Raw genomic sequence first — 17,259 nt, 5'->3', positions numbered from 1 at the left:
AAAATAGTGTGTAATGTATGAATTATTCATAAAACATTATAATTTAGTAACACTAATTTTGTAAATTAAGTTCTATTGATTTTAGTCATGTCAACCTCATAGATTTTTTAGTAACTGGAGCGGACGCACAGTTTAACGTGGGCTCCGAATCACGGTTCTCGGCATTAAGCTTACCGACTGGAGAGTGACCAACTTTAGAAATCATCCGAGAAGACATCTGGTCTTACCCAGACTGGTTACTGGCGTCTGGGATCATTTTCCTTGTCGGATTTTACACTCTTGCCTAGAACAATGACAAATATCAAAAAGTCACAAACATAAATTGTACGACCATGCCCCAGCAGGATTCGAACCCGTGACTATTGCAAGAGTAGCAGGACCGTCTCGTCGCCTTTACCACTGTTATGGAATGCTATGGAATAAATGGATGATTATGTCAACTAATATCAAAATAGAACCACTTATCTGTAGTAGTAGGACCATAGTAGCTAAGAATGAAAAACGTTCAAATTTGTATACGTTTATAAATTTCTGATATCGTAGATGTTTGAAAAGATTAATAAAAGGAAAATGTCATGGATTTTTAAAATAACGTAAATGTAAGATGTAGTTATTAGAAATTGTCTTAAATAAATTGATGAGTAAGATTACGCTGAAGAATAAAACCGATTATAGAGAGAACAAATCTAATACTTACACCTGGTTTGGATTTATTAACAGATATTCAACAATTGATCAGGTATATAAAATGGTAGATATAACTAAAAAGGACTATGGAGTTAAAAGCTATCTTTACCTATATGCTTAGATGTAGCACAAGTCTTCGATAAGATATGGCACGACGGCCTTGCCGATAAGCTACAAAAATGTTACTGAAGCAACCCATTCAACAATAAAAAGTTTACATTATAGCCAGAATATTTAGAGTGAAAAAAGAGGAAGCCTACTTCATAATAAAATAAGCTAAGGCAGGTATACCACAAGGAAGTGTATTGGGGCTAATTTTTTACCCACTCTACACATGTGACATCCCACAAATGGAAAATATCACGATGGCTATATTTGCTCATGATACTGCAATTCTTGATCTCGGAGACAATAGTGAAGGAGCCACACGAAAATTAAAAGGGGCAAGTAACAAGTAACATAAATAATTGGACCCAAACCCGGAAAATATAAAATAACGAAAAAAAAAATTTGCATGTTCAGTTCACGTAACATATAATACAACCGCACAATAAATAATACTATCATTCTTGACGCAAAACTTCACTGGAAAGAATATATAAAAAAGAAAAGGAAAAGACTGGAGTTAAAACATAGGAAAATATATTGGTTAATTCAATTATAAATTATAATAACTCTAGCTATAGTTTACACTAAAGCTATACTCTTTATATAAGTTCGTATGGTTTAGTTCGCTTCAATCTCCTGACATCCTGTAGTATTATTATGTTAGTATGATTTAGTAATCTTCTTTCGTGTTTCAAGGCGAAATCTTGGATAACTTCGCAAATCCATTTAATATCCAGGTCATGGTGCAGTTCTTCGTTGGTTACGTAGCGATAGGGATTGGTAATCAGTTGAAGAACCTTGTTCTGACAGCATACAACGACCAGTTGATTTGAATTTTTATGAATGAATGAATTTATGAATTTTTAGTGCAACCCCATATTTGCACCCTATTGGTCTAACTTGGCTTTATGATTGTCTTATAGATCAACCTCTTTAATTTTTAAATCAATTTGAGAGTATTTTCCGACTAACCAGTACAGTTGTTTTATTTTGGTTCTAATGTGTTTTGCTTTTTGTCTAACATGATGTTTCCAATTTAATCTACCGTCTAGATGGATTCCAAGGTATTTAGCTGATTCTGCTCAAGGAACCTGGCATCTATTGAGTGATATAATTAAGTTGTTATTATTTTGCCGCAATGCAAAATTAACGTGGACAGATTTGGAGCTATTAAGTTGAATTTTCCAATCTTTCGTCCATTTGTAGATTTTGTTGACTGCCACTTGTCCTTTTTCTATTGCCCTAGGCAGAGATATGCCCTTGGCAATAATAATTGTGTCATCAGCAAAGGTTCCAAGTAGAGTTTCTTTTGTTGTTGGAATGTCACCATTGTAGAGCAGATATAGGAGAGCTCGTAAGACACTACCTTGTGGAACTCCAGCCGAAATAGTTTTAAATGTCGAGAACGCCATTTCGTGCGATACTCTAAATTTTCTTTCGAAAATATATCACTCCAGCAACTGACAATAGTTACGAGGTAACAATTTGTTCATTTTACAGATTAATCCCAAATGCCAAACCCGATCAAAAGCTTGTGAGACATCCAGCAAGATTGCAGGGCATTATTTCTTTTCCTCAAAGGCTATTTCAATAGCCGCAGTTACTCAGTGCACTTGATCGATTGTTGAATGGTGAGTTCGAAAACTAAACTGGAAATCTGGTATTATTATAAAATTTTTAACACGCTTAAATATTAGTTTCTCAAATAGCTTTGATATTGCAGGTAGTAGCGAAATAGGCCTGTAAGATTCGACTTGTTCTGCAGGTTTGTCAGGTTTTTTGAGCATGATTATGTGTGTCACCTTAAAGCATTCCGGAACATGCTCCAGTCTTAAACAGGCATTAAATATATGTTAACACTTCTTTCAGTAATCCAGGTGAAATGTCATTTATACCAGACGCATTTTTAGAATTGAGGTTATCAATTTTAGTGACAACTTCCAATAGAGAAATTAGATTTAAATCTACATCCGGTTGATAAACAGGAAACCTATCCATGGTACATGCTATATCATTAGGTTGAAATATATTAGCTAAGTATTGTGCGAACAATTCAGCTTTTTCATGGTTGCGTCGAACCCATTCACTTCGATCATTTTTAATTGGCGGTACTCGAATAATTAGTCTTTTAAATCTTCAAATTGCTTTCCATAGCGAATAATATTAGTCTGCCTCTGGTTTTAATTCACTTACATCATTTTCATATCACTATATGTTTCTGTGGTTAGGTAATGTTGGTCATGTGTGATTTGCGTTCAGAGTTTCTTAATTGTAACAAGTCAATTGAAGAGTCCCCAGCCTGACACATAGATGGCACTACTAGAATTAAATCCATATGTTTTTAGTTAGCCCTAACCCTCAAAAGACGCGTGTGTAAATTTGACAGCTGTCGGAGCATTAGTTGGTGAATTATAGCATTTTGATTGAAGCAACTTTTGTTATTGTGAAAAAAATGCATAAACACCAACTATTTGAAAGGAACAAGTACAGTTGAAGCAAAAACTTGGCTTGATGTTGAGTTTCCGGCAGAAATAGAAATAGAAATATTTGCAAAATTAAATTCATTGTGTGGTGTATGAAATAAATTTGCTAAAAAATATGTAAATATATGAAGGCATATTTAAGGTCTCGTTATCCCGAGTTTATCTATTTCTATTCTATATATTTTTTCAGTCAATCTATTTATTCTATCTTTTCACTCCATCCATCTCGTTATCTCAAGTAAAGACAAGAATGTCACCTTTTCGTGAATATATTAAATGATAACCAAATACTTACTAACGAATTGCAAATTTAGCCGGAAAAAAGAAAAGGATCTAACAACGTTTATGAAAAGTTAAACTTAGCATAGAAGATGGCTATTTTCTTGAACTGTGGTTATAATTCATAAACGCACAACATGATATTTTAAAAGTTGAGCGACGAAGCGTGTCTGCAATAATTTACGAAGTTAATTAATCGTCTCTGAGATAATTAAACCTTTAAGCAAATATTAAAAAGTAGCTTTTTCCTCATCACACACACAACTCTGTTGGTAAAGAAATCCAAAGAGGGTTATTGATAACTAGCACAAGGATTTCTCAGAACAAGTCAAGATACGGAATTTTCAGATGAGTTCTCGCGTAATCGCAACTACGTTATGGAAGAATAATTTGGTTGGATAGTTAAAAAGACCACTGAATGCTATCAGGGCTCATGTTAAGTACTATGTTAAGTGGTCCCATCTGGCATTTTCACTCATGAATAAAATATGGATAAGTTAAAAAACACAGTCGAGTTTCTGATAACCAAGGCTAACATCGACAAATCATATAATCAGCTTCATAGTAGTTATTTATTAATTTCTCACATTCAGGAGGCGAATAAAATAGTCACGTTAGCAATACGTATCCAATAATTTAAGATACTAACTTAAAGGTAGATATCAATCTAATCTTGTTTGTTACATTTCAAGTAGCAAATAAAAAAAGATGATCACAAGTAACAATTGCTTGGTTACTAATTATCTCAAATATAACGTCGTTAAACTAAATCTCTCTTATCGCCGTGAGATATTAAATAAGTATAATGCACAATCTAAGAAACTGGTTTAAAATTAACAGATATTTTTTCGCTTGATAAAAATAGGTCGTAATACCGATTGGATACGAAAGGATACCGTTAAAATTATAACCGCAAAAAGTAGTAAAGTTATTTTTTCACCAATAATTACGCGACCTAATTAAACTGCCGCCCAGTATCTGTAAATTAGAAGTAACTGTTACGTTTCGACAAAAAAGCATCAGACAAAATACAGACACATACAGCTTGCGTTTATCATTATTTCGCTCATCCCCAGTAATTGTTCATGTAGGCAACAGCGGTAGTCGTTCTTTTTGCTCTTCTTTCACTTAACAATTTCACGAAGTAACTGTTTATTATAGATAAAAAATATATATAGCAAAATAACTCTATTAGATTAATATTTGAAAGTACTTTGAAAATATGGTTTTAATAATTGTGAACTAGATACAAGGGAGCTTCGAAATGTTTTTTATAAGTTTAATACTAGGTGTACAAATAAGTTTGAACTCGTCGATAAAAATATGCCAGACCATATACCATATCATAAGTTTATATAATATCTGTCATCATTCGAGGATACGTTGGCCTGTCCAAGTTGTAGCGATCTTGAGGTATGTCGAATTTTACATCGTAGAATAACTGTCTACAAAATACCCAGAAATATAATCCCAGATGTTGAACACGGATGGAGTGCTATCAGCGCCAACTATGAAACGATAACAATTATCTGGCAATCCCGAGACGTTCATCTGGGATGTTATTGAAGGGTATTTTCGATCATTCAGTCATTGACCAGCGCTCAGTTCAGACGTGCCACCATCGACAAGCCTCGTCTGCAGGTAAACCCAGCACCGATATCTTTTACTATTTGTGTTTTCTTAATATTTTATATAGTCAATAAATAACATAATGTAAACACCAGTGTTTCATTTTGTCTTACCGCCATTCGCCGAGCCATATAATTTACCCTAAAAAGTATTCTGGTCTTAGATACCACTAGCTTCCAATTTTTTCAAATCACTTACTATTAATTTGATACATATCTTTTTTGGAGCTGCTTGTTACGTCTTCCTTCCAAATTTTGATAATGAAGTCTGAGAGGATCTCCAATGCTAGTGGAAAGACATCCCCAAACCATTGTATTATAATCTGCGTCGTTTGTTTGTTTTGCTCAATTGTGTATTGTCACATATTAATAGAATATCTTCATTTTTAATAACTAGGCGAGAAACATGCAGAATTTGTCTTAAACATACCTTTTGAAAGAGTTTAAGCTTACAGATATAAGACTGTAACATTCGGAAGATTGGATTTTAGTCTGGACTATCATATTTCGTCTTTTCCAGGCCCCCTGTCTAAGAATCAAAGCAAACTATACAACATAGTGAAGAATGCTTTAAGCTTCAACATATTTATCAGCTACATAGTAAGTATAATAATTATTAATACTGATCACTGACACTCTGTTAACAATATAACACATTAGATTTTTTTAAATTAATTTTCCGATTTTGGGTTGAATAAACATCATTTGAGGAAACTCATGTCTATAACAGATCAATTGTAAAGTCCCCGGCCTACCACAGTAAAACACATTTTTTTACCACAACTAGTTTTTTTTCTTCAACATAATTGCATTCAAGGGTGATACACTGATTATAGCGACCATCCAACTTTTCGATACCATTTTTGTAGTACGATTTGTCTTTCGCTTCAAAATAGGCCTCAGTTTCGGCAATCACCTCTTCATTCGACGAACATTTCTTCCCAGTGAGCATTCTTTTGAGATTTGAAAACAGGAAATAGTCGCTGGGGGCCAGACCTGGAGAAGACGGTGCATGAGGAAGCCATTCGAAGCCCAATTCATGGATTTTTGCCATCCTTTTCACTGACTTGTGACACGGTGCATTGTCTTGGTGAAGCAGCACTTCCTTTTTCTTCAAATGCGGCCGTTTTTCGGCGATTTCGCAAAGCAATAGTCGCTGTTGATGGTCCTTCCTTTTTCAAGGTAGTCAGTGAAAATTATTCCTTGCGCATCCCAAAATACAGACGCCATAACTTTGCCAGCCGACTGTTGCTTTTTTTCACACTTTAGAGCGGGTTCATCGTGTGCAGTCCGTCCACTCGGATGATTGGACTTCGGAGTGAAACGATGAGGCCATGTTTCATCCATTGTCACATATCGATGCAAAAACTCGGGTTTATTACGCTTGATCATCTTCAAACACTGCTCCGAATTATCAACTCTCGCATACCCAAATATTTGTGAATGGTATGATGTACACGTTCTGTTGATATCTAGAGTGTCTGCAATTTCATTTATTTTCAATTTACGGTCATTCAAAATTATTTTGTGGATTTTTTTAATGTTCTTGTCAGTACCAATACCAATTTGGGCGTCCACTGCGTTCACCGTCTTCGGTGCTCATTTCAACGTCTAAACTTAGCATACCAATCCTTGATGGTGGATTTTCCTGGGGCAGTGTCCGGAAACTCGGCATCAAGCGAAGTTTTTGCTTCAACTGTATTTTTTCTTTCAAAAAGCAATATTTTATCAACACGTGAAATTCATATTTATCCATTTTTATCAAAATAACAAAAGTTGTTTCACTTAAAATGCTATAATTCACAAACTAATGATCCGACAGCTGTCAAATTTACACACGCTCTATATCTATATTTCGCACCATATAAAGATAAGAAAATTAAGATGATTTGTGCATAGCCGCTTTCAACAAGGTAATAAATGCTCTATTTTCATACTACAACTTCCATTCCAATATATTATAAAATAAGCAATATGATCAATATAACCTTTCGACTTGATTAAAACATAAGTAAAATTAAAAACATAAGTAGCAAACAACAAAAATATTTATATACCAGAATAAATTATTTATTTAAAACTTTATTATACCATTCTATCACTATATTGCCATCTTTATTAAGGAAAGTTAATATTGAACGGGAACTCCATATATTGAAAAAACGAAAAAAAGGAGAAGTGCAATTTTTTCAAATGTTCAAATATAATCAGTCACCTTCTAATGATCAAAACTATTTAAAATATTAAGAAACAATTAACAATTCGTAGCTGCTTCTTATTTGTTGTCGACTGTTTATAGCCTTATATTAACCTTAAATAGCATTCAAAAGTGGTCAGCTTGTGATAAGAATAAACATGTGGTTTGCAATGCAATGCTAGCTCTAGATAAAGAAACAATTGTGATTGACTTATTGCATATTATTATATTTGTTTAATTATTTATTTATTAACATCGAATGCCATTCTTGGTTAATGGTGTAATCATGTCAGATTTGTCATAAAATCTGAATGCTATAAAATGCCGTATTTGCAGGCGTGATAACAGTTCACAATAAACATTCGTAAGGTTTCATATGTGTAGTATACGTGAAGTATTAACGACAAGACCTTGTCACGTTGTTGCCACTGTTTATATAATAATGGTGTAAACACATAGGAGATATTTAGAACGCGGACATGTTTGCATATGATGTCACACACCAAACAGTTATAAAACATCATCGGTAATTGATTTATTTACATTTGTATTTTATAAAAGACTCTCAATTCGGTACAAGTTAAACGAATTCTATCGAAAAAAAAGTGTTAGGAAAAAGTGATAAAATTTGTAGTATTGTTTATTAGGAATTTTTTCCACCCAAATAAGGTGTCTCGATAATTCCTTTCCGGTTTTTTTCGCTAAAGAAAACACGTTATTTACAATGGATATCCAAAATCTATTTATACAAATTATTGGTCATTTGCTTCTATTCATTTTGCTCATCCCTCAGAAAGATCAAATTGATCATTTGCTGTCGATATTACATCAGAATTCACCGATTTTGTATGTTTCAATAGTTTATAATATATGACACCAATCTGTTCCCGTCAGACACAGCGCATGGTGTATCGATCAAAGTGATTTGGCCTTGCAGTCAATGGGAGATGATAAGATGATATTTTTTGTTTGAGAATTTCGAAATGAAACCATTTCATTGCCCGTTAATATTGGATGCAGAAATGACTCCATTTCACATCTTTGAAGCAGCATTTCGCTGACGATTTTTTAATTTTCTAATTGCCTTAGATTCAATTGACTATTATCTCAGATTCAACTTTCCTGTCAATTGTTTTTACTTCCTTTTCAAATATTTTCGACCAAGGAACGTTCTTTTTTATCTTGAACATTGAACATTGGTTGGAGCACTGGTGAAGGCGACAAGATGATTTTCTTGCTGTTGCTATAGTCGCGGGTTCCAATCCTACTGGGACGTGGTCGTAAATTCAATTTTGTGATTTATCCTTAGGCAAGAGTGCAAAATCCTACAAGGAAAATGATCCCAGTCACGTCAGTAACCAGACTGGGTGAGGCCGGATATCTTTTGGGATGAATTCTAAGTTGGTCACTCACCAGTCGGTCTTAATGCCGAGGACCGTGGTTCGCAGCCTGCGTTAAACAGTAGAGTAGGTCCAATCCAGATAAACCCTGGTTGGAAAAAAAGGAGACTTTAAAATATATGTATAAAAAAAATCACGTTTCACATGGTCTTATGGTTGGAGCATGACCATCCTAAGTTTGTACCAGTAGACGATGACTCTCAGCGGCTCTTTTCTTATAGTGAAATAAGTAATGCGATGTCACCAGTGCACATGTTTCTAAATCCTTCATTTCAAAAATTATAAATCTATAACGTTGCTACTTTTATCGGAACGTAACTTGTGTACTTCTGAGCTTAATGACAACTACTTATAGCTAATGAAATCTGTTAATACAAAAACCGGAAAATAATTATTAGCATACCACGTACTTCAATGTTATTAGTTAGCTTTTAATTTTTTCATCACGATTGTCTACTAATTTAAAAAACTGTTTCGGAAATCGAAATATACATCGAAAAAATTGAACTCAATAACGGCTTGGAAGTTAAAAAACACATAAAAATGTGATTTGACTGAAAAGTAGATAATTAATTTTTATTTTGTATCAAAATTCGTACTATTTTTCGATAATGCTAGTAAAACAATAAAATTCAGACGTTAACGATTAATTTTTGAATACTGAGTGCAGGTTAAATCAAGAGTACTTTTTTTAATGACATTTTTCTTGATTCAAGATGAGTCATTTGAACGTAATTTCAAACAAGTAGTTTAATATTGTTAAGAATTTCGTGCCGTAGAGTAGTTTTGTTCAGTGATATTTATTTATAGAAATTGGCACTATCTATGAGGCGAATTATATTATTGGTATAATGAAATCCTTGTTTGAATCACATAGTTTAATGATAATTATTACCACATAGAGGATATTCATCAACACAAACATGATATAATATCATTCCTGAGACCAACAAATATATTTTCCTTAAGTATTAAACTCGGCGAAAATGCAAGGAATAATGAAGAAGTGATATCTGATTTTGTAGAAGACATATGTTAAATTTAAAAAAAAAATAACATCGAAATCCGCAAAAGCTGTGTAACGTAAAATAAAACATGGATAACAAAGATTAAATTATTGAATTCAATACAAGATAAAGAAAAGCTAAATCGTACAGATTTATAGATAATATTAACGCACATGCAGTTATTACCTTTAGAATTCAAACTCAGTAAAATAATTATTTAAGAGATTATATGAGTTTAAAATAATAAGAACATAAAACACTTAATGTATTAAGGTTTTTGGGTATATACGAGGAGTGTTCGAGAGTAAACAGGGCTTATTAAAACCGAAAATATGATTTGACTGCTATGAAGATTCAATTTAATTTCCATTCATTCCTATAATTTTAATGAATTTTAGATGTCACTTTTAGGTTCGTCCATCGATCATGGACGAACCTGTCACTTTTTGTATTGCAAATTTCAGTTTGCTAAGATGTTGGTGGTTAATTTGTCATAGTGATTGATTTGACATTGATGTATAAACCGCGTATATTATTTGCGAAATCTACTACGGGACGAAAATATGCTGCCTGTTTATTTCTAAGCTACAATGTTTACAAATATGTCAATAACAGCACAGGATGAAGCATTTAACGAATTATATGAATAAATGCGAGCAAACGACTTGACAATCTATAAATAAAAATGATAGAAAAAATAAAATGAGTAGAAATCTATAAGTCTCTCAAATAATGGTAGCCGAAAACGACCGGGTAACCATTAATTTAGAAACAAAAGCGCATCCCTTTGAAATCTATGAAAAATCAGAAAATTGATCCACTATCATAAGCCGTACCTGTGATACATTAACGATAGTTTAAAGGATCAGAACCTCTCAATTCTATTTCATAAAGTCATGTTAAGTTCGGAACGGACCACGTAAAAGAGCATTCAAAAACATTCAACAGGCATAAAACAAATAACTGTTTATTTAAAAAGTATTTATGTGTTATGACGTATTTTTTTAAGAACTAACAAACGATATAAAATTTTTTGTTGATTTGCTGTTTCTTATCTTGAGAGCGGCTGCTAATAATAACTAGTATTATATATGATACATTATATATGATAATATTTAGTTTTCAATATCATTTTCTGTAAATTAATCTAAGCTGATTTAAAATTAATACCGCAAAAAATAAATGTTTATTGATGATAAAATTACTTATAAGTTAGCAAAAAAAGATTGTATCTCTTTATTTATTGTAGAGATAAATAAATCAGTAAAAAATATTACAAAATAGTGAATCACTACGCTGTGACATTCCACATATATATGAAATATTATCCCAACTGAACTAATATGTTGGTCATCTGTCGTTGACAAATTGCCTTTCATTTATATACTTTACAGCTTTTTAAAATCAGCCAGTAGGAACAGAGGTAAGAAAATGGACAATTGGCGTTTTTAAATTGAAAAAACCTACCTTACAGTTAATAGAAGATAAAATCCGTTAAATAAGTATTAATTTTGGCGCCCAAATGGGAATAACACATTGATAAAACGGAGAAAACAATTATTTCTGCTGATAAAAACTCTGCTACCAGATAAAAAATGTAAATCAATGATGAAGTCACATTGACATGCATTTTTATGCCAAATGACACTGTCATTAGATTCTAATGGAAATTTTCTGATAAAAAATGTTTTTGAGACAATTCATATTCAAGCATCAAAACCGTATAAAGATTGCTGGATTACAGCAACTATTTTCGCATTCCGTGTATAAAAGTCATGATGAAGATGAAGACACTGAAGGGGATTTATTTAATATACAACATTGTACAGCCATTATTAATGGTGGAGCTTCTGGTATAGGCCTTGCGGTAGCAAAACAATTTCTCCAAAAAGGTCAACGGAGCCTTATAGTGTTTTTAATTATAATTAAATTGAACATTTTAGGTGTGCAACGATTATCAATCATGGATATCGATGCTGAGAAAGGAGAAGACGCCCAAGGATCCCTTTCTAAAACGTTTGGAGATGATAAAGTATTATTTTTTGAGGCAGACGTTACTAACGCCAAAGAACTGGACGACGCTTACAGAAAATCCATACAGTTTCACGATATTCCTGATGTAGTGGTCAATTGTGCGGGAATCATCGACGATACAAAATGGGAGAAACAACTCAAAACCAATATGGCCGGGTGTGTACAGTTTTACCACTAAAAAATATCAAAACAAAATGTTAATGATCTATTCGAAAAACCCTCGTAACAAAAATATTTTAAAATATCAGAATATTTTTTCAATGCATAAAACTGTTGCCATATCCTGTCAGCACATTTATCAATTTCTGAATGAGATTAATACGCTACCCTAACCTATCCAGTTGTTAATACATTATGTTCGTTCTATTTTTATTACTTATGTATACAAAATATAAGTCGACCGAAAAAAAGTCATTTGTCATATTTAGATACATAAATTAACTTAATGTTTTGATTAAACGAAACCCCTAGAGAACTACGACAACTGACGGCGTTGCCAAATTGTGCAACTTATATTCGAACTGTTGAAATATATGTGTTTGTTTTAGGTGCGTTATCGGTACACTATTGGGAATGCAATATATGTCAAAATCAAGTAAAGGTTATGGAGGAATTGTTACCAATATCAGTTCTATATTCGGAATTACGCCATCATCCGGATATCCTCTACACACCATGACACAATTTGGTATTTGCGGATTCACTAAAGCTATAGGCTGCGGTAAGTGTGATCGGGTATGAAAATCATATCGCACTATTGCTAAAAATAAGATGTATTTCAAGAATACGGAATGCGGTTTAATCGATTCGGTAGGAAGCCGTAAAACGGAATGTTTTCAGGAATCCATTTCACCAGAACCGGAGTGAAAATCTTCGCCCTCTGCCCTGGCCTCACCGACACCCTAGCCCTGACCGAAGCTCCGAAAAATGCCATTAACGATCGTTTCGCCCAAGAGTTCGCCGACGAAATAGCCGACTCTAATCCCCAAAAGGTACCCAGGCAGGTCGATTTGCATCAGCGTCATCCTGCATTTTGTATTAGTGCTTAAATCCATTCCCATTCATGCGAAACCACAAATCCGATTAACTTTTGATACAAGGACGGTTGTGTTTCTCGACAGCAGCGTTAACGTGCGTTATATCAAGCCAACCGAAAATATTTGTATCGAAATTATTGTAATATTGTAACAATTGTTGAACTGAAATATTGTAATTGTCACTACAAACATTTTGTTAAATATAATTGATTGGAAGTTCGATTGGCCATTGTAACCAATATAATGTAAATAGTGTTTTGATAAATAGTAATTTTGGATAGAAGCAACATAATCTGAAACAATGTTGGGTACTGAAATATATGTAACAGGCCAATTGAAAAGTTCCCGGCCTACTATAGGAAAACACACTTTTTTGGCAAAATTGGTTTGTTTTATTCAACATAATTCCCTTCAAGCATGATACACTGATTATAGCGACCCTCCTACTTTTCGATATCATTTTTGTAGTACGATTTGCCCTTTGCTTCAAAATAGGCCTCAGTTTCGGCGATCACCTCTTCATCCGACGAAAATTGCTCATTCTTTTGCGATTTGAGAACAGGGAATAGTCGCTGTTGGCCAGATCTGGAGAATACGATGGATGGATAGATTTTTGCCAGTGTTTTCACTAACATGTGATACGGTGCATTGTCTTTTTCTTAAAATACGGCCGTTTTTCGGCGATTTCGGCCTTCAAACGGTCCAATAATACTATATAATAGCTGTTGATGGTCGTTCTTTTTCAAGGTAGAATAAAAATTATTCCATTCATTTAGACGAATCATCAACTCGTCGTTGTTTTTGGTCAAAAGTAAGCTGGCACGGCGCCCATCTTGTTCAGAGCTTTCTCATACCCAAATATTCGTAAATGATATGATGTACACGTTCAGATGATATCTTTAGAGTGTCTGCTATTTCAATTTATAGACATTCAAAATCATTTTGTGGATTTTTTAAATGTTTTCGTCGGTAACAACCTCTTTTGGGCGTACATTGCGTTCACCGTCTTCGGTGCTCATTTCACCACGTCTAAACTTAGCATACCAGTCCTTGATGGTTGATTTTCCTGTGGCAGTATCTGGAAACTCGGCATCAAGCCAAGTTTTTGCTTCAACTGTATTCTTTCCCTTCAAAAAGCAATATTTTATCAACACGCGAATTTCCTTTTTAAACATTTTTTTTTCACAATAACAAAAGTGCTTCACTCAAAATGCTATAATTCACAAACTAATGATCCGACAGCTGTAAAATTTATACACGTATCTTTTGAGGGTTAGGGATAAATCTATGTATCAGGCCGGGGACTTTGCAATTGAACTGTTATTTGATTCAAAATGTGCCAATAGAGACAATGCTATTCAGAAAATTCAGAACTTGTAGTATACTAGCATATATTTAGATCAGAGGTACCTATCAAAGAACTAGAGGTTAAATTCTATGGTATATACATTTCTCTACAAAAATAACAATTTTCCATTTAATATTATAGAGTTCTTTAGTGTATATCGACCTTAATTATACAAGGCTTAAAATTGCCCTTTCGACATTGATCACAATTGTTTGATTGCAAGTTTGCTGCCTAAGCACATCAAACTCTTTTAGAAACTATTTTTGACGAAAACATTCTGATATGAATAACAAAGACCGGCTTGAGGAACAAAAAAAATTAAAGTAAATGAGTCGCAAGTCTTACTGGATGAAAGCCTAGATCGAGCTCTCAACCAACTTTCAGGCAGCTTAGAAGTTGATGAATCAACTACTTCCAGATATTTACAAGTCACGGGAACGTTTTAACATTGCGGTTTCATTGCTTGTTGGCCAAAAAGAATGATTAAAAGTGAAAATAACCAACCTTAAAACATCAACAACAGTGAAGCGAAATATTTATCAGCACAAAGTTGTGTTGTATGTACAGTGGAATCAGTAAGGAGTTAACATTTAATAAAACTGTTACTGCGGATGTTTGCCAACGTCAACTGAATATACTGAATTACTGTATTGATGCAAAAAGGTCCAATAAAAGTATCACACGTAGAGTGGGAAGTTTTATCGTACCCAGCGTATCAGCCAGACATAATTCTCTCCTATTATTACTTGTTCAGATTGATATGCAGCATATAATAGCTGGGACACATTCGAAATGCAGCAGAAGTGAGAAAATGGATAGATTTAAAAAATCCCTTTTTACAGCAAATAAATGATCAGAGTATACGCAAGAACATCAAATAATCTTCTTGAATCCGTCGTTTATTTAATAATAATAGAAAGAAGCGAAACAAATCCGACATAACCTGTATTAACGGTGTACAGAAAGGCGTCTATTTAGATAATGTCATTCAAAATAATTACAAACCTATAATATCAACAACAGCGTGTGTTGTTAACATATTGCGTTATAAGCAATTAAATCCTCTCGAAATTGTTTCATTTAACCACAACAAGCAGCAATGAATAGTGTTAAAATAAACATTGAAAGAAATATCTTGTATAAGATCCGACATAATTGTGATCACTACAGGTTACACATTACAGGTATCAATAAATTACATAACCATAGTTTTATAATAAAATGTAATTAAATTTGAAGTTTTTAAAGAGAAAGCAAGTTGTGTACACGATGCGTGCAAATAAACTAACAAAAATGCGAGTTAAAAATACGGAAAGATGTATCAAAGCAGTTTTTTGTGGATACGAAATGAGTATGGCGTTCAGAAATAGAACAAGAAAATACTAGAAGTAATTATTATTTTGGGATACAAAATTTTTTGGAGAATTTTTTTGGGAATTTTGATCGTAGGTTGGAACTAGAAAAACAATAAACTCAGTGTTTTAGACCAACGAGAGCCAATATTTCACAAAAAACACGACCCGGTTTACATAAGAAAACTGAACCACAAAATGGTACAAAAATGTAGCTCCTCACACAATTCAGGAAACCATCATAGTGAATCAAAGTAAAAAGGGTTTCAACGTACAGATTATTTGCCACATTTTGCTCCTTATAACATCTGGTTTCTCTTAGGCTGACCGTGTGAATTAAAAATTCATGTACAAAATCTACTTGTAAAACAACTTTCATACAGAGTAACTTTTATTGAATGCACTGATTTATTGTGTTTGTAGCCCAGTATTTTGAAAACTGAGAATTGATGATTGAATTCTTTGATTGATCAAGAATACTCATTGATCACTAATACTTTCTTGGACAAAACCAGTAAGAATAATATAAAGTATATTGTATGATTAATTAAGATCGATGAAGAAAGAACTAAGATTAAATGCCTTGTGATTTCAATAAAAATATAGATGTGTAGTGATTCACAACTGATGTGTAATCCCAATAAAACAATAATATTTGATTTTTTATATACTCCATAAAAAATCCTGAGTGTCAAAATAACATGTGGAGGTGACCTTCTTTACAACCACCGAGAACTTCATTAAAAATACTAATGTTCCAACGCTAACTATCATCTAAAACAGTTAATTCCTAGATTACTGCGAAAATAAATTACACCTCATGATTTGGAACGATACAACTGGTAATTAGGGAAGGTCTCCATACCTTATTCGAGAACCTTCGACCCCACAAACCCCCGTGGTCCATCCTTTACGTCCCCTTTCACAGAAATCTCATTTCAACTGTTAAATTATGCAATACCAAATAACATGGTTTAAGAAAAACACCTAATGTTAAAACGAAAACGAAAAACGATTTGATTTACAAGGTTCGACCTAGGCGGTAGTTAAATTGTTTATTTAAGAACTGAATTAGAGGCAATGTTTCTTCAAAATCCATTTAAGTCATCAATATCATATATTTTCTAATGTAATCTGAAATGTACAACGGAATGGGAGTGACGTTGATATAATCGACCTTTCTACAAGTAGTTAAAAAAATTCCTTGACCTGATATATTTTATTATCATTTTTTAATAGACGGAGAGTGTTGCTCGCGGTCTGACTGATATTTTGGACGAAGCAAATCCTGGATCTATTTGGGTAGTGGAAAACGATAACGCACCATACGAAATCATCTATCCGGGACCCCTTCTGAATTTGAAAAAGGACACACAGAGGAACCGAGACGAATATGCCTTTAACACTACATAACTTGTTCGAAATGCCAATGAAACCAATCACGTTCGACGTCGATGGTTCGACAAATCTTTTTGTTTATCCAGTTCCATCATATCGTTTACATTGCTCAACAAAATAGATTACATTTGGAAACATTAAACTGATTATTTGGACAACTAGTAGGTTGTTACACGGAGTATTGACAAAAAATCAGTTAACAATGCTGAAAAGCAAATAGCGTAATTGGAATTTAATGGCGGAATGACGAGCCGCAATAGATAATTTCCTGTTATCTATTGACAATTTCAAACCTAATATC

General features: G+C 33.4%; 2 protein-coding genes across 2 annotated transcripts in view; one reads left to right on the top strand and one right to left on the bottom strand.

Annotated features, from left to right (window-relative positions):
• Window positions 1-17,259, bottom strand: part of LOC143196624 (mannosyl-oligosaccharide 1,2-alpha-mannosidase IA) — a 95,338-nt gene that overhangs the window by 67,936 nt on the left and 10,143 nt on the right. The gene's annotated exons all lie outside the window — the stretch shown is intronic.
• Window positions 11,389-17,100, top strand: LOC143196655 (15-hydroxyprostaglandin dehydrogenase [NAD(+)]). Its single transcript, XM_076404532.1, has 5 exons — window positions 11,389-11,681; window positions 11,733-11,979; window positions 12,372-12,544; window positions 12,664-12,815; window positions 16,800-17,100. The coding sequence occupies exons 1-5, from the start codon at window positions 11,474-11,476 to the stop codon at window positions 16,971-16,973; spliced, it is 954 nt and encodes a 317-aa protein (XP_076260647.1). The 5' UTR covers window positions 11,389-11,473; the 3' UTR covers window positions 16,974-17,100.

This window comes from Rhynchophorus ferrugineus, unplaced genomic scaffold, assembly GCF_030347505.1.
Source record: "Rhynchophorus ferrugineus isolate W39M unplaced genomic scaffold, kcgeb_rfMv2 rfM1, whole genome shotgun sequence".
Classification (NCBI taxonomy): domain Eukaryota; kingdom Metazoa; phylum Arthropoda; class Insecta; order Coleoptera; family Curculionidae; genus Rhynchophorus; species Rhynchophorus ferrugineus.
Note: the sequence above shows the minus strand (reverse complement) of the source record. Positions and strands in the feature narration are given on the sequence as shown.